The sequence below is a fragment of the Chenopodium quinoa genome, unplaced genomic scaffold, assembly GCF_001683475.1.
Source record: "Chenopodium quinoa cultivar QQ74 unplaced genomic scaffold, ASM168347v1, whole genome shotgun sequence".
NCBI classification, from domain to species: domain Eukaryota; kingdom Viridiplantae; phylum Streptophyta; class Magnoliopsida; order Caryophyllales; family Amaranthaceae; genus Chenopodium; species Chenopodium quinoa.
In genome coordinates this window covers 573,965-598,643 of record NW_018742577.1, presented here as the reverse complement: position 1 = coordinate 598,643, position 24,679 = coordinate 573,965, and the positions used below count along the sequence as shown (strand labels likewise).

Genomic DNA, 24,679 nt, shown 5'->3' with positions numbered 1-24,679 from the left:
TCCGCATCCAAGTTCCTACTGCGGAACGAACTTTGCTTGAATCCTTTATTCACCAAAGACTCAAAACACTCATTAGTCGAGTTTGTCAATTTTTCCATCAAAACCAAAAGGGTCAACAAATTCCCCCTTTTTGATGATGACAAACATTGACAAACTTAGGTAAATAAAATCATCCAGGCATGCAACATAAACTTAAATCAAAACATGAAAACTTTTAAAACAAACAGATTAATTAAAGAACTTAGAAAAGTACTTTAATGTATTTATTTAAGTAAAACAAAAAGACTGAGCTAAAGAAAATTACTTTATTGAGTTATCTGAACTTAGCAAAAATGTTTACCTTCGATGTGTGAGTTCCTTGGTAAACGCCTTAGCCGCCATGAAGTTTGTCTTTTCCCCCTTTTGGCATTATCAAAAGATTGAAAAAACAGTTTGCTATACTCCCACTAGACTACGTAGGGAATAGTGAGCTCAAATAATGCAAGGCAAATATAAGTTAGGCATTGAATTATCAACAAACACACACAATCATATGAAAAATAAGAGCCAAGTTCCGATATAGGAAATAGAAGAGGAACATAGAGAATGTAGAAAAAGATAAAGGCGTACAAGCCAAAGTTCAGAAAGATTAAACAAAACCAAAATAAAATTGTTCAACATATGAAATTAGAATAAGTGCAATCAAGGATTTAAAAGGCTGCATTGGTAGGATCAAGGGCTGGATTTGTGGGATCAAGTGAGTCTTCCTCGACTTCCTCAAAGGCTACGTTGTTGATAGTTTCCAGGATCTCCTTGTTGCCTTCACTAAACTTGCCTTCAGCCTGTGCAAGCTTTGCCTCCATGCCTGCAAATCCGGTTGCCTGAGATTCTGCCAGAGCCTGCACGTGGCCTTTAAGAGAGAGCAGTTCCGAGGTCATTTCCTCCAGTTTCTTGCTCACCAGAGTAGTCAACTTCTCCATATCTGCTTTAACCTGTTGAAAATCATAAACAGACACACGAGTTCCAGAGAAAGCAGCAAAGCCAGTAGGCTGAAATGGAGGAGGAGAAGGTGAATGAGGAGGCTGCCTAGTAGGTGAGACAGGAATAGAAGAGGGTTCAGTGGCAAAGGGAACTTGGGTAGGTTTGAAGGTGGGATCAGATTTGTCTGAGGAGCTGATGGTTTCTACAGTCACAGGGTGTGTAGTAGAAAGGGCAGGCTTGACCACATTCCTCTTACTTCTTCTAAGGCCCCCTGTAAATACAGGAATGACAGGTGGTCCAGCTGTGCTCTCAGAGTCTGTTGTATGTTCCCCCTCACTTTGATCAGTTCCCTGCCCCTCATGTGAGTCAGATTTTCGAGCTTCCCCCTCAGAAACTTCCTTATGTTCCCCCTCAGAATCACTGGAGGTGGTAGCACCCTCACTAGCATCCTCACTACCCTGGTCACTGCCCTCCTCATCACTTGCATCACATTCTTCCTCATCTTCTTTCCCTTTCCCTTTCTTTTTCTTCCCTCCTTTCCGAGGCACAAAACATACTTTGCCATTTTTAAGCCTAAGACTCAGTCTAAGTAATGATCGTTCAGAGAGGATATTATCGGGTTTGAGATATGTAGGGGATTCACATTCAACATCAATACCAAAAGATTTGAACAACACAATAAGGAAAGAGCCATATGGAATTGTGGTCTTTTGAGCATAAAAATTCAAGTGTTCAATCATTAGAGCAGGGAAATTAATCTGTATTTTGCGTGCAAGACAGAATATGAGGGAGGCATCCAAGAGTGATACGGTACTCCGTTTTTGTAAACGGGGTACTATACCCTTCTAGGTGAAGGTAAACAGTAGCTTATGAAGGGGTGTTAGGGCATGATGGTGAGTAGTTTTCACTTTCGGATTTCCTCCAATAAATTGAAGGATTTTGCATTCATCATTATGGCCAATGTTTATAGATTGTTTGTGCTTTAAATAAGAACAATAGCCTTTAACAGGAACTTGAAATAGATTTCCAAGATAATTGGCATCAAACGAAATTGGAATATCATTAACTACGGCCGAGCACACACCATTATCACATTGAAAGGTATTTTTGTACTCATAAATAAATTTAGGATAAACAGGATAATGAGAACAATTCTGGAACAAGTGAGTCCATTTAAGATAATCAATTAAAGAAGTAAATTCAGTGAACTTACTCGCCACACACCAATCATAGTTGATGTGATATCCGAGAGTGTAATTCCATGATGGGAATTTGGTGGTTGCGCGCCGTTTCCTGTCGCCGCCCTTCACAGCCTTAGCCTTCCTCTTTGGCTAAGCAGATGGATGCACCACCGCAATTGGCACCGGTTGTGGAGACCCCGTGTTTGAGGAGGGTTTGGATGGTGGTGATCGGGTTTTTGGGGTGGTGTTTCGGTTGGTTTTCATGGTGTTGAAGGTAAGATGAAGGGAAGGAGAAGATGAATAGTGTGGATAGGAAGGAGAGAGAGTGAGGCCGGTTATGGGAGTTTATGGGGAGTTTAATTGATTTGATAGGTGAAGGTGGAGTGAAAAGAAGAAGAAGAGTTTAATTGGGAGGAGTGAGAAAGAAAAGTGACAGGTTAAAAGGTGAGGTAGTGGGGTAGTTTTAGAGGTAGTAGGATTTAATTGGGTGAAATAATTGCACTCATCTAATTCAATGTAGATAAAATAAAGTCGTAAGTTAAGGAGTTGATATACATGCTCCTTATCGTACGTAACAAATACAATCTTTTTGTATTTTTTGAATTTTGAAAAGAAAACAGAACTAAACACAGGAAAATAAGGAGGAAAAAATAAAAGATAAAGAATATGAATAAAAGATAAGAATAAAAGATAAGAATAAAGAGGAAATAAAAGATAAAATCAAGAACAAAAATAAAAATAAAAAATAAAATAAAATAAAAAAAATGTACAGATTGATCGTAAATTATAATGATAATTTACGTGATCATAATACAGAGATTAAAGAATGATGAAAAGGGAACTTGAAACAACATGGCTCAATATTTTTACATATTAAAAGTATGTATAAGTGACTTTTCAATACTTTCACAAATCTTTCCCCTGGGTAATTTCAGCTGTGTTATGCACAAAAGATTGAGCATAACATTGTTAGTTACATCCGATTTTACCTTAGGGGTTCCAAACAAAAATCACTTGAGCCGTAGCATCTCCAATTCCACACGCATCTTTTCAAACTTGTCTCTGATTAAAGGCTTAGTCAATATATCAGCAATTTGGCATTCAGTAGAAATAAAATCTAGCCTTATTAAGCCCTTTTCAACATTATCTTTCAAAAAGTGATGCCTTACATGAATATGCTTGACTTTAGAATGTTGTACTGGATCTTTAGAGATACAAATGGCACTTGTGTTATCACAATGAATAGGAACACACTCTAAAACAATACCAAAGTCACGCAACTGTTGTTTTATCCACAGCAATTGAGAGCAACATGCAGCAGCAGCCACATATTCTGCTTCGGCAGTGGATAGAGCAACAGTGTTTTGTTTCTTGGAACTCCAAGATACCATGCAAGAACCTAAGAATTGGACCATACCTGATGTGCTTTTACGATTTACTAAATCTCCCGCATAATCAGCATCAGCATATCCTCTTAGGTTGAACGAGTCACTTTTAGGATAAAACAAACATAATTCTTCCGTCCCTTTTAAGTATCTTAGAATCCTTTTGACGGCTGTTAGATGCGATTCCTTTGGATCCGATTGAAATCTTGCACAAAGACCTACACTAAAAGAAATGTCAGGTCTGCTAGCAGTTAAATATAACAAGGAACCAATCATACCTCTGTATTTTGTTTGGTCCACACGAGTTCCCTTGGGGTCTTGGTCCAACCTTGTGGTTGTTCCCATGGGAGTGTGGTTTATCTTTGTGCTTTCCATACTGTATTTTTTTAATAACTCCTTCACATATTTCTGCTGATGGATCATTATTCCTTCATCAGTTTGCTTAATTTGGAGCCCAAGGAAGAAGTTGAGTTCCCCCATCATGCTCATCTCAAACTCACTGCTCATTAAATCAGCAAAGTACTTGCACAAAGATTCATTAGTTGCACCGAAAATAATATCGTCAACGTAAATTTGTACAACTAATAAATGAATTCCTTTTGATTTTAAAAACAAATTTTTATCAACTTTTCCTCTTTTGAAATCATTTTGTAAAAGGAACTTAGAAAGTCTTTCATACCATGCTCTTGGAGCTTGTTTTAATCCATACAGTGCTTTATCAAGCTTAAAAACATGGTTAGGAAAGTTTGGATCCTCAAATCCAGGTGGTTGTTCAACATAGACGTCTTCCTTTAAAAAACCATTTAAAAAATCACATTTGACGTCCATTTGATAAAGTTTAAAACCCATAAATGCAGCAAATGCAATTAAAATACGAATTGCTTCTAATCTAGCTACAGGAGCGAAAGTCTCCTCAAAATCGATACCTTCCTGTTGATTGTAGCCTTTGACAACCAATCTTGCCTTGTTCCTTACAATTGTGCCATGTTCATCTAGATTATTCCTGTACACCCATTTGAGACCAATAACCTTTTGATTTGTTGGTTTGGGTTCAAGGTGCCACACTTTGTTTCTTTCGAATTCATTTAATTCCTCTTGCATGGCAACAATCCAATCAGCATCTTCCAAGGCTTCTTTGTGATTTCGAGGTTCCAGTGTTGATAAGAAGGCGTTGAATGCACAAAAGTTTCTCAGTTGGGATCTCGTCTGAGTTCCCTTGCTTAGGTCACTTATAATTTTATCCAGGGGGTGTGACCTTTGATGTTTCCATGGTTTTGGTTGAAATGATTGAGCTGGTATAAAAGTGTTATTTTGGGTTGCTTTTTCTTCCATTTCTTCATGGTGTTCTGCTTCTGCATTTGCTTCGCCTTCTGTGTTTTCTGTTTCTTCTGTATTTTGAACAGAAGCTTCAACATTATTTGGAACTCCAGTAGGTTCCTTTTCAGCATTTTCAGTAATTCGAACAGGCTGCTTTCTGGGAATTAATTCTTCATCTTGGTCTGCTGAACGAGTGAGACCAATTTCAAAATCTCCATCTTCATATTCCTGTACACAATCATAATTATTAGTTTCATCAAAAATCACATGTATACTTTCTTCTACACACATAGTCCTCTTATTGTAAACTCTATAAGCTTTACTATTAGATGCATATCCTAAAAAGACTACTTCATCACTCTTTTCATCAAATTTTCCAAGATTTCTTTTATCATTATTGTGAACAAAGAATTTGCATCCAAAGGCTCTTAAATGAGCAATGTTAGGTTTTTTCCCTTTTAACAGTTCATAAGGTGTCTTGTCCAACATTGGTCTAAGCATGGCCCGGTTGATGATATAGCATGCTGTGTTGACGGCTTCTGCCCAAAAGTTCCTTGGAAGTCCACTCGCTATTAGCATCGTTCTTGCCATGTCTTCCAATGTTCGGTTCTTCCTCTCAACCACACCATTTTGTTGTGGTGTTCTTGGTGCTGAGAAATTGTGACTTATTCCTTGTTCCCTGCAAAATTCATCAAACTTGGAATTTTCGAATTCCGTACCATGGTCAGTTCTCATATGAATAATTTGATTACCTACTGATTTTTGTGTCTTTTTCAAGAAAGTTATAAACATATCAAAAGTTTCATCTTTACTATGTAAGAATATGACCCATGTAAATCTAGAATAATCATCCACAAGAACTAAGACATATCTTTTTCCACTTCTACTTTGAATTCTAATGGGGCCACACAAATCCATATGAATGAGTTCCAATGGTTTTGTGGTGCTTACCATTTTCTTTGATTTAAACGATGATCGAACATGCTTTCCTTTGATGCAGGCTTCACAAATTTTATCATTTAGGAACTTGATAGAAGGTAGTCCGATTACCAAGTCCTTTGACCTTAATTTGTCAAGCAATGAAAGACTAGCATGTCCAAAACGTTTATGCCATAGAAGTGGATCATCCTCAATAACACTTAAACAAGATAGATTGTATTTTGGAACTTTGTTAAGGTCTACGGTATACGTGTTCCCTTTACGAGTTCCTTCCAAAACGATTTTTCCAGTGTTATTGTTGATGATTTTGCATTTTTCAGAAGAAAAGCTTACAGAGTTTCCTTTATCACAAAACTGAGAAATACTGAGTAGATTATGCTTCAAACCCTCGACTAAAAATACATTGTCAATTGCATGGGAACTTGACCTTCCTACTTTGCCAACAGCAACAATGTTGCCTTTCTTATTGTCTCCAAAGGTCACTGTTCCCCCTGTATAGGCCGTCAGTGAGAGAAATCTGGATTCATCTCCTGTCATGTGCTTAGAACAACCGCTATCGAGGTACCACTGGTTGTTCCCCCTCACTGCGACCTGCAAAAGAAATTAAGGGTTAGTAACAGGAACCCTTTCATTCATGGGTTCCTGTGTTGACACATTTGAATCAGTTTTCTTCTGCCAAACATAGTTCACATTCTTATTGTACTAATTTACTTTCTTAGTACATTCTTCACTGCAATGTTCCTTTTTACCACAAAAAGAACAAACGGTCTCACTAGGTAAATCCACATACTTCTTTTTCTTTCCAGTGGACTTCTTCTTATGAACATAGCCTAGACCTTCTGTTCTTTTTGTCTGAGCTTCCTGTACCCACTTAGGAACACCCGTGCTTGCTGTACTTCTACTTTTTCTTGCAATTTCTAGGTCCTTTTCTAGTTTCTCATTTTTATCATTTGTATCCTTTAACTTTTTCTTAACATGCTCTAGTTCAGTATTGAACATTATTAAAGGAACTTCAGTAGACCTGCAAGAATCAATGTTAGTACGCAACATTTTATATTGAGTCAATTCAACATTCAGCATGATATTCTCACTCTTGACTCTTTCAAGGGATTATTTTAGCATGATATTTTTATCTAATAATTCAAAGAATCTGCCTTGAACATCATTTCTTAAGCTATTCAGATACTTAACATGATCTCTACAAATTCCAGTTGCCTTTTCGGCTTGCCTTAGTTTTGCACATAATTCTTTATATTCATCTAAGGTTTCTAACAATAAAGAGATTAACTTATCCTTTGAGAGAGATTTCAAATAACTAGGTTGAATTACTACCTCATCATCATGCTTTGCCATTAGACAGAGATTGGCTACTTCATCGTCTGTGTGTTCCTGTTCCTCTTCTTCGGAACTTGATTCTCCCCACGTGGAAATCATTGCTTTCCTGAAATTTGTTTTAGAAAAGTTAGGCTTGTAGTTTCTGTTTTGATCAGCTTCTTTTCCCTTGCCTTTCTCAGATTCCCATAATGGACACTCTTTGATGAAGTGGTTGGTGCTTCCACATTTGTGACAAGAAGACTTGGCTTTGGATTCCTGATTTCTTTTACTGTATCCTTTCTTCTTGTCTAAAAACTTGTTGTTACGGTAGAATTTTTTCAGCCTTCTCACCAACATTGCAGCTTCTTCTTCATCAATGTCAGACTTCTCTTCGGATTCTTCATTAGCTTTTAGTGCTAGCCCTTGACTTTTGACAGTCTCCTGAGTCCGGTTGTTCAACTGGATCTCGTGGGTAATGAGGGAACCCGCAAGCTGTTCTAGATTGAACTTGGTGAAGTCTTTTGATTCCTGCACAGCTGCAACCTTTGCTCTCCATCTTTCATTGTCTGGAAGACTTCTTAAGATCTTTCTGACCTGCTCATCTATAGGAATTATCTTACCAAGACACGTTAGTTCGTTAGTAATACTTTTAAATCGAGTAAACATCTCTTTAATGGATTCTTTGTTTCCCATTTCAAAGCGCTCATACTGAGACAAAAGAATGTCTATTTTGGAACGTTTAACATCTGACGTTCCTTCATGTGTAACTTCCAGAAGATCCCAAATTTCCTTTGCGGATTTGCACCCTTTGACACGAGTATGTTCATCGGGTCCAAGTCCCCAAATTAAAAACTTTTTGGCAGTAGCATTCATTTCTAGTTTTTCGAAATCAGTTTTTTCATATTCATCCATAGGTTTAGGGATTACCTCATTGTTAGCATTCGTTTTCGTAATTTCGTAATCTCCTACTTGTATAATCCGCCATACCTGATAGTTCTCTGCTTGGATAAAGATTTCCATCTTATCCTTCCAATAAGGATAATATTTGCCGTTGAAGTATGGAGGCCTTTGAATGGATGTACTCCCGAATTCCTTTTCCTCTGTGTAAGCCATTTTCCCAGGAACTTACTCAACAGGGTTGCCTGCGTGCTCTGAGTTCCTGCTCTGATACCAACTGAAAGTCTAACTGGCTAATACAAGAGGGGGGGGGGGCGGTGAATTGTATTTGAGGTGAATTCTAAAACTTTTGCGGAATTTAACTAAATAAAACAAAGACAAGAGTAGATATAGGCTTTTCCAAATTTCCACTATGTAATCAAACTCTTTACAAGTGAAAATTCAAACCCTGTTAACAAGTTCCACAAATTAGGAACTTGTTCCCAACTCTCAGAAGACTTCAACAACGAAGCTTCTTTAACCTCACTTTACAAACTCACAATCCCAAACCCAGAGTACTTGAATACAATATGTGATTACAAATACCTATTGCACTCGAAGAATATTTGAAGGACAAAAACTCTTCTTATGATATGTTATACTACTGGAATTTTTATGCTCAAGAGTCGTAAGTTGCTGAGATAGTTTGCATGAGTATTTATAGAGAAGACTTAGTCATTAACCTCCCACTACAATTACATACACATGTCAACACCCCACTAACAATTTGTGGAGTGAACGTGACAGATGTTGATCATGAAGGAGGTTTCCTTGCTTTGCTCACTAATCCACTATCTCAACAACATGCTTAATATTTGCTTTGACAAAACCGTGTATTCAGAGATTCATGCAACAATAAAACTGCTTATTTGACTTTGTCAAAAACTAGTTTAAAAGGATTTTATTTTAAACGGATTTTATTTGAAAAGATAATTTATAAATTATTTATTTAAAACAACTAAGATAATTATTAAGATAATTATCTTTATTTCAGAAAATAAAAGGCTAGATAAAACATTTATAAATTATCTTTTTCCTTAAATAAAAATTATCTTTTAAAACTAATTTTTATTCCAGTAATCATAAGTCATTGAGTTCCTTCCCAGCTTTATATTATTGAGTGCTCACAATTAAAACTAGAACGTGAGATTGCATGAGACTTTTTGGAGAATGCTACTCCGCATCCAAGTTCCTACTGCGGAACGAACTTTGCTTGAATCCTTTATTCACCAAAGACTCAAAACACTCATTAGTCGAGTTTGTCAATTTGTCCATCAAAACCAAAAGGGTCAACAAAGGCCTTACTGAAAGACCTAGGAATCTCTTCTCTGGCACCAGCTCTTCTAGAAAGTGACAGCCAAGCAGCTATAGCTATTGCAGCAAACCCTGTGTTACATGAGAGAACAAAACATGTTGAAATGGACTGTCACTATGTAAGAGACATGGTCAACAATGGCTCTATAATTACTCATCATGTGGCTTCCAAAGATCAACTTGCAGACATCTTAACAAAGATTCTAAATGTGAAGCAGCACAATGATATTATGCTCAAGCTGGGTGTTCAAGCTTCACCCCACACTCAGCTTGAGGGGGGTAATAAGGAAAGATCCTTTCACCCATTCATTCCTGTAACCTGCTGCTACCAACTGCTCTATTTGTGTGTTGTGTGCTGTCATAGTACTATAGGAATTTTTGTATACCGTTGCTGCCTTGTTTTCAGTGCAATGATTAGGTGTAGGTGATTCTGTAATTTTTTCATCTTGTGACTATTTATTTCTTTGGCTGCCCTCTCTGTAAGCTCAAGCAGAGCAGATATTTTCTAAACCTAATATCATCTCTTCTTCTTCTTTCTCTTATCTCTTTTCTCTCTTCTCTCTATTTTAATGTCCTCTTGCACCAACTCTATTCAGCTCATCAGTAACCATACAATACCTTGATTTATTAGTTGTGATGCAGTAAATAGGGATTCACTCACCACTCACATGCAAGCTTGGCAACCTTCAAGGGGCTACTAATACGACTACTAGAGTGCGATAATGGACAATAAGAAGAGACCTCCAAGTCCCACCAAAGCATGCACACTAACGTACTAGTGTTCTACTACGATCAAATTAACTGATTAAGACAAGTTTGAGCTGAAATTATACACAATTAGATGAACGTATTTGTACTATATATTGATGAGTTTTCATTTAATGTGTACATTTTCAGTGCATGTATGAGTCACATACATACAAGCTAGCTCATTGAGCTTTTAAAACATCATATTCATATTGACTTGTTGGTTGAACGTTCAACTTGCTAATTAACTACTCTGTAATGTATTTGGTTTAAAAAAAAAATAATAATTTACTACGTATTTGGTTTAAAAAAAAAAAAATTTACTACATATTATATTATATAGTATAAATGCATAATAAAACAAAAAAAAGTACTATTTTTTGTATGAAATACTTAGTCTATTATAAAATTAAATATTACGTACCCTCTAAGTTGTACTTAGGGGTGAGCAAAAAATCAGGGTACCCTGAATCGGAACCGGATGCTGTTAGGAACCGCAGGTTCCGGAACCAGAACATGTACAAGAGGTTCCGGTTCCGGGTAGCAAATTGGAGAACCTGTTGTAATAGGTTCCGGTTCAGGTTCTTAATTTTTTGGAACCAGAACCTGTAGGGTACTCTGTACCTGATAAAAGTATCACTTAATTTCAAATTATACACTAATTCTTACTCAATTTTTAAATAATAAATATCAAAATTACAGTTATAAAAATATATATATTAAATTTGTTAGACAACTACTATTAGTTTGTCTTATTTCCAAACATTATAAATTAGTGACCAACCAGTTTTTTATTAAAAATTCCGCGAAAAAGTTAGTGAGTATATTATAATACAGGGTACCCTGAATCGGAACCGGAACCGGAACCTACAGGTTCCGGTTTCGGTTCCCAATTTCCAGGAACCTGTTCAACAGGTTCCGGTTCTGGTTCTCATTTTGAGAAACCTGTTGCAACAGGTTCCGGTTCCGGTTCCTGGAATTTTTGCAGGGTACCCTGTTATGCTCACCCCTAGTTGTACTTTGTATTTATTTTAAGAGTTTTTGTTTAGGATGGGCATCATATGTACAATTTTATAAATTATGATGTCAATTATCTCAAATTTAGTTAGCACATAACAGTGTGATCGTTAATGACAACTTTTTATCTGCAAAGTGGAATAGCCCATATGATATGGCCAATAAATACATTCATCACCATGATCATTATCGTCATTTATGTTTTATTCTGTTTCTTAGTGATGTCAACGTAATTCATATGATTGTGCAACCAATAATGTCACACCACCTATATCAATCATCCTTACCTTCCTCACAAACTAAACGTCTATGTCAAGCTTGTTTTGTTTTGGTTATTATTTTTTTTTAATAATTTTACAAACAAACTTAAACTAAAATTTCCTATAATTAAATTAAATTAGCAAAATAATTATTCATAAACGAGGATGCTTAAAGTAAATTATTATATATCAAGATATATTGATAGCACATAAAATAATGATCAGATCATACCAATTCAGATGCATATGTATGATAATTAACAATTATTACAAGTTTAGTCTAATTGTATAGAATATAAATAGTAATTAACCATGAGGTCCATGTTAATCCCCTTCCTCTCATTGGTATGTACGGGATTAAATTGGTTAGTAACCCTCCAATAAACTAAGAGCCTAAATCGGGTTTATTTCATTCTCTTAGGCCGAAATATATATATATATATATATATATATATATATATATATATATATATATGACTTTATAACTATTAGAAACTATGTCTCTTATATATAAAATTCTAAAGTTTCCATGCATTGATTGACATCCACAATATGAAGATAATGTGTATACAATACATACTTCTAGCAATAGATCGATATCTTATTAGTTACTTTTCAAACCAATTGATTAAGCTTCAAAAGGTGTACTTAACATGCTTTAATTACAGTACTACTATCAAGTAACTTTAATTTATTCTGTTACTAAATGTATGAAACTTGGCCACATGAACTGATTCCTATATCTTTTTTTGTTTCATCATTTCACCACATAAATAGTGATTAGTGATTACATGAATGTCACAAGATGATTTGCTATCTTTAGCAAATTAAATATTAAGTACGTGTTTCATTCTGCAGAAGTTTCTAAAGAATAGTGGTATATGCCAAGTTTAACAAAAGTAATCACATAATTTTTAATTCGATAAAAATGCTAACCTAACAACTAATATGCACTTATATGGTAAGATAATTATATTAAATTCCTTCGTATTATATTTTGTTTGTTAATGACTACTTAAAGGGACAATTAGTTTCATATTCGCCACTAATTATATACAATGGGCCTCATCATAAAATGTGTTGATAAATATATATATAGGTACATGATGTACCAATCAGGGCAATAACACTTTAATGAGAAAGAATGAAAGATTATTATACTCATAAATATATATATTTTTTAATTACTCCATAGTATAGCTAGGAAGATATTAGGAATTTCATACCCATCTAAAATTTTTTAATACTTACTTGTTCATGCTTGTTAAAGTAAAACTTTGATTATTTTTATCTTTATTGTGTACTTATGTATATTATAAATTTATAATTATAAAAAGTTGATGTTCAGAAAACGCATGTGGGTGAGTGCTAAGACAAATTTAACCAAGCCTCATACATACAAACGTATATGTATCTTTGTAAATATAAATTACTACGTAGTAATTAGTAATGAAATTTGTAAATAATGTCAAAAATCAAACTATTATCCATAGATACTTTTTAAATATTGAAGGTATAGCATACACTAGGTGCAAATCTTATCCGGATTCCAATATTATAACTTTGATTGATCAACTTCCCCACGAGTCTATTTCAAACGTTATAGTGGAAACGCACTCAAATACTATTTTGGGGGGCAAATTAACAAAGATGATATCATCCAATACATTCTCATTAACCTGCAAAGAAGATGTATAAAGAAGAGAATGGTGGGTAAAGTAACAACAACAATTTGTTCTCCCCCTTTAGTGCAATTTCAATGCACATCATGACAAAAACTATATGCTTTTTACACGTCCTAACATTAGTTATTTATAGCATATAAAATATAAATGAGATCAACTGGTAAGAAAGTTATTCTGACTTAATAACATGTTCTAAATCTAAAAACACAACATAATAACATGTACTAGTCGAATTGAATTTCTAAAATTAAGCCTAGTTGAATTCAGATTAGTCGAAATCTAAGTATATTCCATATTATTGAGCAAGATACCATCGTGAATAAACGATGTGCTAGCGAAGCTAGTGCTACATATTTTTAGTCTACTTTATTTCAGGTAGTGATATGTGACCTAAGCTTATATATTGATTAATTTTGCTATTTCACATAATCATATCTCTTTTACTTTAATTTTACTGGGGCCATATGTATAATATGAAATTAAAGTTTTTGTTATAATAATTGATTGAAGGATTAATCAGCACTAGGGGCCCGTGAGCACCAAATTCAACCATCATTTGATAGTTTAATTGACTCTAATAGAATTGGATAACATAGATATAAAAATAACTATACCTTAATCAGATTACATATGAAGCATTTATAACTTTATTAGTTTTAATCCTTGATTAGACAATACAAAAAAAGGTTCGATTTGGAGTTTAAATCTATACAACATAGATTAATTATGTCATTTGGATACTCCTAAAAGAAGGTTTGGCAATTATTCCATCATCATTATCTTGAAGCTTAGTATGAAGTCATTTCATATGATCAAGTGAAATGAATATGGAATATATAGAAATATTCTTATAAATAAACAATGGATAAGCCTAAGACAAATTAAAATAACATATGGAATTTGCTTAAGTACCGTATCTTTTTTTATTAACAGTGATGGCATATATTTTACATATAATATGTATCTGCTTAGGTTTGACATTTGATAGTGGATTAATAGAAAAAAGGAGGCCAAGAAGATGTATGAAAATATATATGATGCAATTTATGAACTTATTAACCATAGATTCTCTTGTCTCCAATATGGTTGCAACTATGTGAATATAATAATCCTTTTAAAGGATAAATACCAATATATATGTGATGTGCTATTGCCCGCTCCTTTTTTTTCTTAAAAAAAATTATGGATCAGACGATATGATTAGTTTTTCAATAATATTGATTGAATCATAAGGTTTTGATAATGAAAAGAGTTTTAATAATATTTCACCGTGGGTGCTTTGTGTCAAAAAAAAAATAATAATGAAAAGAGTTTAAATTAACTAATTATGTAAATAAAATTATAATCTTTTGACTGGATAGGTAAATACGAGCGATAAAATGAGGATAGAATTGGGAGAAGGTTGAACCTCAATTTTCTTAATAAAAGGGTGATTATGAAAGGAAACTAGTTCCAACTTTCGCCACTCCCCTTCTCTCTATATCTAAATGAGTGTAATTTATAACTTCTCAATTCTCAAGTTCTTTTTTTTGTATACTCACAAAGATACAAGAGCATGCAAAGAGTAGATATAAATGGGTGTAGAGTTGCAAATTTAGTGCAATGATAAAAGTCATCTTTAAATTATCCATACCCTAAATTATATCTAGTTTAATCACGTTTGTCATTTGCTTTTGTTTTACTCAAGTTATAGCATTTGGAAACAAGACTAGAAAAGAGATAAAAGTAAAGTTGATGGTGAAATGATAGCAATATTCAAAGGTGTATACCTGGCCTTGTAAGTCATATTTATACCTATTCCATTGCGCACTCTAGCTAGCTAAATGCCCTCTTTTTCTTACTTTTGATGTGAGATATTGTCATTGGTGTATATATAATTTGATGCCATCTTAATCCAATCAATTTCTCTATTTTCCTTGAAGCTTCATCTTAGAATATGATGCTTTTATTGGAGAAAATATTTTTAGGCTCACCCATTTGTCAATTAATTCTTGGACCTACCAATTTTGTTAAGTAACAATATTAATTAATTCTTCCTTTTATTTTTAATCTTCATTAAAATTGTGTATTTTGTAACAGAAGTTTCTTCCACTTTCTATTTGTACCAACAGAAATAATCACCCATGCATATTTTACGTATAAATTATATTTTTAGAGCTAGCTTACTAGCTTTCTTTATATATGTCATTGTCCTTACTTCTTACAACTTTACAAGTAGCGCATATATTCCCAAATTGGTGAGAAACATTACCCTATTGTAACTATTGACCTTATTTAACATGCTTGTAAAATACTTCACTATTACAAATTTTATATGATGGTAATTTAATAAAGTTTCCTCTACCAGATTAAAAGAGTATAACAAAAACTATGAGGTTATATTGCAAGAATGTTGTAAAGGCAATCTGGCATAGAAGAATCTGATTCACTAATCGTCTATGCATTATATTATGAATATGTGCTTCCTCATTGCACCATGTTAACTTGTATGCTTGTCGATGCACAATTTTGAGCGTTAATATGTTTAATTCTCATTGACTAACTGTTTTTAAGTTTATCATGCTGTCCATAGCATGCATAATTGTTTTTAAGTTCATTACTAGTATAAGTGAGATATAGTTGCAAAAATGTTGTATTAAGAAGTCTAATCCGATTCAAAACAAGACCTACGACATAGTTTTATATTCAAATTACTTCTTCTGTCCTATACCAGTAACATTTTTTTTTTGTTTGAGAAATTCTGTCCTATAACATAGTTATGACTTATAAAGTTATGGTGCAAGTTACCATTTCTATTTTATGGTCAAACTTTTAAAATTGTGACTAATAATTCTCATTGTTATATACGAAGTACAAAAAAAATGGTCTCATGTGTAATAACTTTGTAATAATATGTAAATGAAGATATTGATAGTGAAAAAAAAATGTTTAAGGGCACGTTCTCTTCAGTTTAATTTCAATACAGTTTCTAATATCCTTCTCTCACAAAAAATTCAATTCAGTTTAGTTCAGCTTCAAATAGTTCAGTCAGTATAGTTTAGTTTAGCACAATTCAATACATCGAAACAGGCCCTAAAAATCTATACAAACAAAAATGATAACTATATTATAAAACCAATAACAATCTAATTTTCGATTTACAAAATGAACCATTACCGATCTTTTGCCGGTTTCGATCCTGTCCGGTCCGGTCCGATTCTGGTTGGTGCATTGGCCCTAATGATCTCATGGGAGTTAGAAGTACACCAAAACCGGGACCCTTCCACAGGATGACATTGAGCCACATGTTAGTAAGAGACCTGCCTTCACCTTCATTCGCCACGTGTTCGAGTCTCAACTTCTTCCCTTCTCTTCAAACACTCACTCCTGTTTCCTGCAAATTAACCAAAAAAAAAAAAAAAAAAAAAAGCCAACAAGATCATCCTGTTTTCCTGCAAACTAACCCAAAAATTTCCTTTTTTTTTTTTGCTACGACGTTTAATTTCCTGCAAATTTCATCACCATGTCTCGTCTAATTCAAGCTCGATCTTCTCTTTCTAAATTGCAGTAAGATCATCTGTTTCTTTCTCTGATTATTGATTCTTGTAAATGGTAGATTACATAACCTAAAACAAATTGATCATTAATAAGTTGCTTAATTTTGCTTTGTGTTGTTGAGCGATTGTTGTTTGTTTGATCATACTGTGATTATCATTTCATTTTAATATATTTGATTGTAAAATGTGACGACTTTGAGTCATATGTTTCATATTTGTATTATGTTTCGGTAATTGGATTGCATTCTCAGTGTTCGACGAAATTCCTCAATGAACTTAGTTTGTTTTTGTATGTATTAAATTATGCGGTTTATCGAATTAGGGCCTTTAGGCAATGGTGAAAATTGGCATTTTTTTTTCTTCTTTTCTAGGGAAAAATTTGTAATGCAGCTCTTGATTTGGTGTTGGATAATTGTTTAAGGGGAATTCACATTCTTGTGGTTTATGGGTAGGAGTTATGGTATCTTCATTTGAGGCCGAGACCCTTCGCCTTTCCGTAGTTGGTATATGAATATGTATAGGAGTGTGGGGAGAAGGTTCTAGAGGTTGTCGAACCCTATATATGTGTTCATGATAAATTTTTAGAAGAGATGAAACGAGGAGTGATTGATCACAAGAGGTTCACAATAAAACCAATTGGTGATAGTAGTAGTTCCTCTAGCTTATAAGATGATATTTTCTCTCCTTTTTCTTCAATGAGGGACATCTCATGTATGGACAACAGAAGAATTTCAACATTCTACCATATGTGTGAGTGTCTGTTAACCCTAGAAAATGGAAGAGAAGAGTTTGATTCACTTACAAGCTAAGATGAGGTTTTATACTAAAACCAACCAATTGTGATAATAATTTGGAGTTGTTCCTCTAGCTTATTAGGTGGTATTTTCTCTTCTTTTTCTCTAATGTGGGACAACTCACATGTGGACAACAAAGGGGTTTCAATAGTTCACATGTGAGTTGTCCTACATTGGAGGAGAGGAAACAGAATTACCATGTATAAGCCTACTCGCCTAGAGTGTTACTCTACTTAGTGCTAATTGAGTATTTAGTTTTAGGATGGAACATCGCTTTGCTTGTCAGTGGTCTAAGTTGGAAACCTTCTTCGTGAGAATTCCAAAGCCATTTTCATATCTTTCTGACTTTCTCAGCTTCATTAGAGGGTTTATTGGTTTAAAATTTAGAAACTTCCATATACAAGGTTTCCAACTTGTTCAGTTACATCAATTTCGAACCTGTTTTCTAATAAATGACACAAACACTTTTTTATTGAGAATGCTATAATTATTTTATTTCGAGATATCTGCAATAGATTTTGTGAATTTTGCTTATGGGGGTGAACAATGGTCTATGTATTTGTTATAGACATAGCGAGGAGCTGAGGACTAGTGTCCTATTTGATTTTTTGTTTTAAAGCTGTTGCTTTATATATTGCCAGTTCCCGCATCCCTTTGTCCCTCTAATATTGCCCCATTGGAGTATGGTTACTTTTTGAAGTTAAGTTGAGTGGAGTTGACGAGAGAGAAAGTTGGCGGGACAAAAGTAGTGTACGACTATGTGTGAGATTGTGAGAGTGAAATGGTGGCATCTCATGTTCATTATTGATATTGGGAAAACTCTAAGAGACAAACTAAACTAGTTCAATCGTAGAGAAATGGAGGGAGTAACTAATTTTAGGTTTATGGCTTAGAACTTGGAAGTTCATTATCTCATTTGGATTTGACTTGCTTTCCCACCCCCTCTAAAAGAGACGATTAAAAGGAGAAACATAAGTGACCATAAATATGTGGGGCAAGTACTATTACCGCTGCATTTTATCTGCATATCAGCTTGATTACACATTGCTCACCTTGCCTATAAAACATACTTTTTTTTGCTCACTGCTGTCTAAAGTTATCAAATTGAAGGGAAAATTTGACTGCTGTCTAAAGTTATCAAATTAAAGGGAAAATTTAACTTCTGTGAACATGATGAGTTTAAAATATAGATTGAGGAAAGATTATCAATAACATCGCTGGTCTCAAATAGGAGAATAAAACTGTCTAAAATGCATGAGAAATACATCATTGTTGAGTTTTCTTTTATTTTATCTCAAGAGATGTTATCTGCTCATCTACTTGTTCTCATGTGCTTTAATGGTGCTATTTTTTTTTTTTTTTAAAAAAAAGAGAGTTCTTTTTGATGATTTTCTAGGCTGCAGGTAGTTTTTTCATTTTTTTTGTACATATGGATATAACTAATTTGGATATTTATTCACCTGCATCTTGACCCTACTTTAATCTTTTGGTTTGCCAGTACATTAGCAATGTCTAGAAGTTGTAGATTTCTGTCTGCAGAATCTACAGGGATCAATGGAGGCTCTAGAATTGAGGAAGCCGAAACAGTCAATGTTCCTCCTCCCCCTTCTGAAAAGGTATCTCCTTTTAACTTTCATGTACATGGTACTTTGTTTTTGTTGTGATTTAGTGAAAAATCCGTTTTAGTTGTCAACTTTTTGCCTATAACCAGGGAGTTTTTTATTTTGACTCTATTCATTGTGTTGCGTTGGTTAAGCTACTTGTTTTTGGAGGCAATGGATTTGTCGGTTCTCACATATGCAAAGAAGCTTTAGAACATGGCTTGTCAGTTGCTAGCATGAGCAGGTATTTCCATAATCATTTCCATCACAACTGTAGATAGTGGATTTACTGGTTTTATTTGTGTCCCACTTTATATTCAGCTGCTAGAGTTTGTGATGCTCTTTTAGCATTTCTTTTAGCTCTTGTGAAGAGGTAGTTAAAGTTGAACGTATAGAGACTTTGTGTTCAATACAAACTTTGCATGTCGCTGGAGGCTTAACATGAGATCTTTTAGCTGTTTTCTATTCTCCTTGAACGGTTGTAATTGAAGTTCTGAACCAATTACTGATTGACAACATTTTTAAAATGAATAAGTTGGTATATGATTCTTCATAATCAATAATTTGGATATGTTACTTGTGCCTTCTTCTTTTAGATCTGGAAGGTCATCCATTAATGAAGCTTGGGCAGATAGAGTGAGTTGGCATCAAGGTTTGTTTCATATTTGTGGCTACGTACTATTGGGAATGTTCAATGCATGTTGTCTTATATTTTTGCCTTGTTGCAGGAGACCTATTTTCACCTGAAACAATTAAAGATGCACTGGATGGAGTGTCTTCTGTTGTATGTCTCCTAAACAATTTTTTCTTGTTTGAACCATAAGATTTTTTTGATAGGGTTCTTGCAGGTTGTTTATTGGAAACTATGATCCTTAAATCACTGTCCACATGATGACATAAATGCCAGTTTTTTCCACATATATAGTTTTTTTTTTTTTTTTTTCCATTCATTGTTATATTCGTGTACCTACTCTTCCCATTTAGAGGCCATTGCTTAATTATATTTGTCTCACTTTGTTCTTGTTGCACAGTGCAAACTATTTTTTGTACTTTTGTAGGAATTTTTTTAAGAGCTGCTAGCAACTCTAGCTGTAGAGCCTGGACTCCATAATCAGATCTATGATATTTGCAGATATCCTGTGTTGGTGGCTTTGGGTCTAACTCACACATGTATAAAGTCAATGGTACTGCAAACATGAATGCTATTAGAGCTGCTGCAGAGAAAGGTATAGTATTTAACTGTTTATTGATGGATTCACCATGATTTAATTTACATTGAATTCCAGAACTATGCTACATATGTATCTGTGTCATTGCTTCATTCGTCTCCATCATCCTCATTCAGTCCCTGGGAACTTGCCTATTTTAGACACTTGGAGGTTCAGGATTCTGAAAATGAAATCAGAGTCCAGACTCCAGAACTCCGGATATATATATTTTCTAGGCACATGATCAAATGTTCTCCTAGTAGTTTAATAGTGATTATCAACCCACTAGAGAAACAATAGGGCTAATGCAATATAACAAAATTGGATACAATATTGGGAAACAATGTTAACCTATCCATGTAAGTCAAACACTTTAGGCACAAAATTGTTACATACCCTGGAACTTGCTTATTTTAGAACACTTGGAGGGTCAGGATTTTGAAAATGAAATCAGAGTCTGGAACTCCGTATTTATCTTGTAGGCACATGATCAAATGTCTTTTGAATAATTTTATATTGACCCACTAGAGAAACAATAGGGTTATCTTATTACAATACAAATATTGGATACAATGTTGACTTAAATACTAAGAATTTCAAGGATACTATCTGGAATACAAATCAGCATTATAAAAGGAATAATGTAGTGGTTCACATTATTGCATTAGACGTGCAACGAAGATCAGAAACATAGTTGAAGTTCTGGACAGACTGCACGGATGTGCAGCTACAAGTTCCCCTGTTGCACTTCTGCTTTGCTTCTGGCTTCCTGACTTGGCTGCGTGGCCATGCAACACCTTCAAAGGCTCGTTTCAAGTTGCATAAAGCCACAGGGTACCTTGAATTGCATTCCTTACTTTCGTTTCATGTTGTTTTACTTAAATACCTCGACATCATGTAAAACTTGTACAACAAAAAACAAATATGCATCACGAGCAACATCTATGTATTAATTTCCAACAGCTTATATGTCTCAGTGTCATGGAGGTCTAAGACATCAGAATCTACCTTTTTGTTACAGGGGCTATGACTTCATACCTTTAAATATAAAAATTATGCTGTATTTTTACGTGTCTATCTGCGTGTTCTACATTGGTTTATAATCTGCAATCACATTTATTGATCATGGAGATTGTTGATGGCTGAGTTGTTGACACTACGCTCTTTTTTCCCCCCTTTCTTTTTTTAAGAAACGAACTATAATTATTGACAAATTAATTACAGACATGTAGATTTATACTTAAGTATTAAACCTAGAAAAATGGATTTAAGGTTCAACATAGGATTTAAGTCTTCGGTTATCATTTGATTATAATTGGACTTTAAGAACTTGTTGCATCCTTGACAACTAACATAATCTCTTTACCAAACATATAGAGGATATAAATGAGACCATGAAGGATATCTCTGATGGAATTCCATGCAATAGCTTTCCTAATTCTTGTAGTTGGTGTCCCATGGCCTTAGTAGGCTAGAAAAAAAAAGTTCATATTAGATTTTTAAATCTTTAATCTTACATCAACAAGAACAGTCATTCAGTATGTGCACCATAAGCAGGGTGTTGAAAGGTCCAGATTTATGTCCCCCCTAGTCAGTGTAAACATTGGGAAGTTATATTGTGTATTGGAGATACAGATCCCATCGTAAAGGGATTTAAGAACTTTGTCAACCTGATTGAGCACAATTATTGAAATTAAGCTGAAAACCCTTCATTGTAATTGAACTAAATGCACTTTATGAGGAGGCCTGGAATATGAATCGCCATAAATCAGCCTTCTTAACCTACAGATTCTCTTATGCTTGAGAGTTGAGACTATGATGTAGAAAGGAAGGCAGGTCATTGCTCACTTGTTAGTTCAAATATAATTCCATTAAAAAAAAAGAAATAAATGGCATTCTCAATCTTATTGCTGTTAATTATCACTTCTCATCCAACATTGGACAACTATCAAGTGGACACAAATCTTATTGCTGTAAATTATCTCCTCATCCAACATTGGACAACTAACAAATGGACACACATATACTGTGAGGCTCAAGTGCTCAACTCACTTCCTCAATCATTAGTTTCATTGAAACTTGTGCCATTTGGAAAGGCAAGTACAATAAGTCCTTATAGGAAATCTAGTAGAGTGAAATCCTTTTTTTTTTGTTGCATCAAATATTCTTTTTTATATCTTGTGTTTCTTTGTTATATATATATATTTTTTTTGTGCTTGTTCTATTGCGAAGTTTATTCTTTTGTTTTAGGATGTCTCCCACCTAGATTTGACAGCATAGTCAATTTGCAGGTGTGAAGAGATTTGTTTACATCTCTGCTGCTGATTTTGGCGTGGTTAATTACCTGCTGCAAGGTTATTATGAAGGAAAGGTACTTTGGCATTAAATTTGTATTGCTCTCTGTCAAGTTCAAATGAACCTCTGCCATAGTCCCTTCATGACTGCATGTGTCTGAGCATTCTTTTGCACACAAATATTTCTCATTAATAAATCCTTATGCATTCTGCCTGGAGTACCTGCTGTTCTTTTTCACATTAGACTGTTTCCCCTGATCTGCATTTTTTTCTGAAACAACTGTTATGTTCTTTGCTAGAAGTTTTTGCTTTTACATAATCTTGATTTTGGTTCAAACCTTTTACTTCCGTATTTCAGCAACTTACTTGTAGGTGCTCTGGTGGTACTTGCTTTCTGTTGCTGTGTATCAGATGTCGTCAGTTCATTGCCCAATCCCACCCCTGTTTTTCTACAATTTTCTTTCCTGTGGAAGCTCATTTTCTTTTGTTTTTTTCTTCCTGGAATTTACGTGAAATGCTTATGATTTTTATCTTGTGCTTTGCTGCATATGCTCTATGACATTTTTATTTATAGAGCTCAGTTTGAAATTGATTTTACAAAGAATAAAGTAAATGAGAAGTTATTATCTTCCATATATTGCTAACTTTGTAACTAATTGATACTAGTATTAAGTGATTTCATGATCATAATACAGCCATGTATTCATTTTACTAACATTGAGTTGTTACACGTGTCCTGCATTTCACTGCTGCTTTGCTACTTTCTGTTTGCACATGCATAGATTTAATAGTTGCATTTAAATGCGTAAGTGTCTTATCTGACTAGAGATTTTGCTTCTTTATTTATTTATATTTTTCAGAGAGCAGCTGAAACAGAGCTACTTACCAAGTTTCCTTATGGTGGTGAGCTTTCATATAACTTCCTGGTGGTATTTGCAGACGCTAAACATACTAGAGAACATATAAAATGTGCATAACATTATTTGGCTGCATTTTTAACCTGAAAAAAATTATGTGCAATCAAGAAGCCTTTGAGCCAGAAAAGGATTCTGTATGACTAGAGCTTTTCTGTCTGTGGTGTGTAAAGCTTGTTACCTAAATCTTATGGGTTACTCAAAGAGTATGCAGTTTTCATGGTTTGACGTGGAGCCTGTTTCACTCTAAAATGATTGTATATATTCCAATCTTATCAAGTGTTGTTCTTATCTAGAGACTTAGTTGTTTGTCGAGCTTCACTCATGATTTAGGGAACCATATAAATTGACTAATCTTGTTTGACCCTCATAGTCCTTTGGCTTGCCATTCCTCAATTTTTTCGTAATTATCTTTTATGAATAATGATTTTCAATGTTTTGTCAGGTGTTATTTTGAGACCTGGTTTTATTTATGGGACACGCCGAGTTGGTAGCATGAAGTTACCTTTGGGTGTTATTGGATCTCCATTGGAGATGGTATGCTGCTTCCATTCTTTGCTAATATTTAGGTTTTCTTTTTCATGTTCTTGCTCTCTTTGTAATAAGCTGCAGATAAATCTATACTTAGCTAGAGCATTGTTTTGGACTATGTTGTGGAAGATTTTCCTGAGATATTGTCTTTCTGTGTGTGTTGTAGGTTCTTCAACATGCAAAACCACTGACTCAAGTTCCACTAGTTGGGCCTTTGCTCACTCCTCCTGTTAATGTCACAGCAGTTGCAAAGGTTGCCGTCAGAGCTGCTACTGATCCTGTATTTCCTCCCGGCATCGTTGATGTTCATGGAATATTACGCTATGGCGGGCAGAAGAAGTAGAACATAGCTTTGTACATCTGCTTATAACGCGTTCCAGTCAGAGTAGTCCTTGCTGAAATTGTTATGAGTATGTCTTTGCTTCATTGAGGGGAATTCTGGAGCTCATTGATTCATCAAATGCGTTGAAAGATGCAGTAATGTGTCTGGGTGATGTCCCTTTAGGTAGTTCGTCCTTGCATCTGTTTAGGTGCATAATAAATGCTCATACAAATTTTGTTACAGTAATCAATATATTTAAACTGAATCTAGTTTTGAGTTTCAAGTAGCCAAGGTCTTGCCAGCTGCAACGGCTTGCATATGCACATATCTTGGGTTCAATTTATGTTCTTTCGTATATATTAGCAATATATGGTGCTTAACAGTGAATAATGATTCATTACTCTTTTCTTACTCTTTCCACTTT

At 34.5% G+C, this 24,679-nt stretch overlaps 1 protein-coding gene across 1 annotated transcript; it reads left to right on the top strand.

The window, feature by feature from the left end:
- The first annotated feature begins 16,184 nt into the window (after positions 1 to 16,184).
- On the top strand, positions 16,185 to 24,658 carry LOC110720846 (uncharacterized protein At1g32220, chloroplastic-like). Its single transcript, XM_021899903.1, has 10 exons — positions 16,185 to 16,601; positions 18,884 to 19,001; positions 19,142 to 19,230; positions 19,583 to 19,638; positions 19,715 to 19,770; positions 20,119 to 20,212; positions 22,486 to 22,565; positions 23,349 to 23,391; positions 23,848 to 23,939; positions 24,100 to 24,658. The coding sequence occupies exons 1-10, from the start codon at positions 16,558 to 16,560 to the stop codon at positions 24,274 to 24,276; spliced, it is 849 nt and encodes a 282-aa protein (XP_021755595.1). The 5' UTR covers positions 16,185 to 16,557; the 3' UTR covers positions 24,277 to 24,658.
- Positions 24,659 to 24,679: the final 21 nt, after the last annotated feature.

Bases quoted from the DNA above. Each gene is read 5' to 3' on its own strand.
- LOC110720846 (XM_021899903.1), top strand. From the start codon at position 16,558: ATGTCTCGTCTAATTCAAGCTCGATCTTCTCTTTCTAAATTGCA. The intron at 16,602-18,883 runs GTAAGATCATCT...TTGGTTTGCCAG, and splicing joins TCTTCTCTTTCTAAATTGCA to TACATTAGCAATGTCTAGAA. The intron at 22,566-23,348 runs GTACTTTGGCAT...TATATTTTTCAG, and splicing joins AAGGTTATTATGAAGGAAAG to AGAGCAGCTGAAACAGAGCT.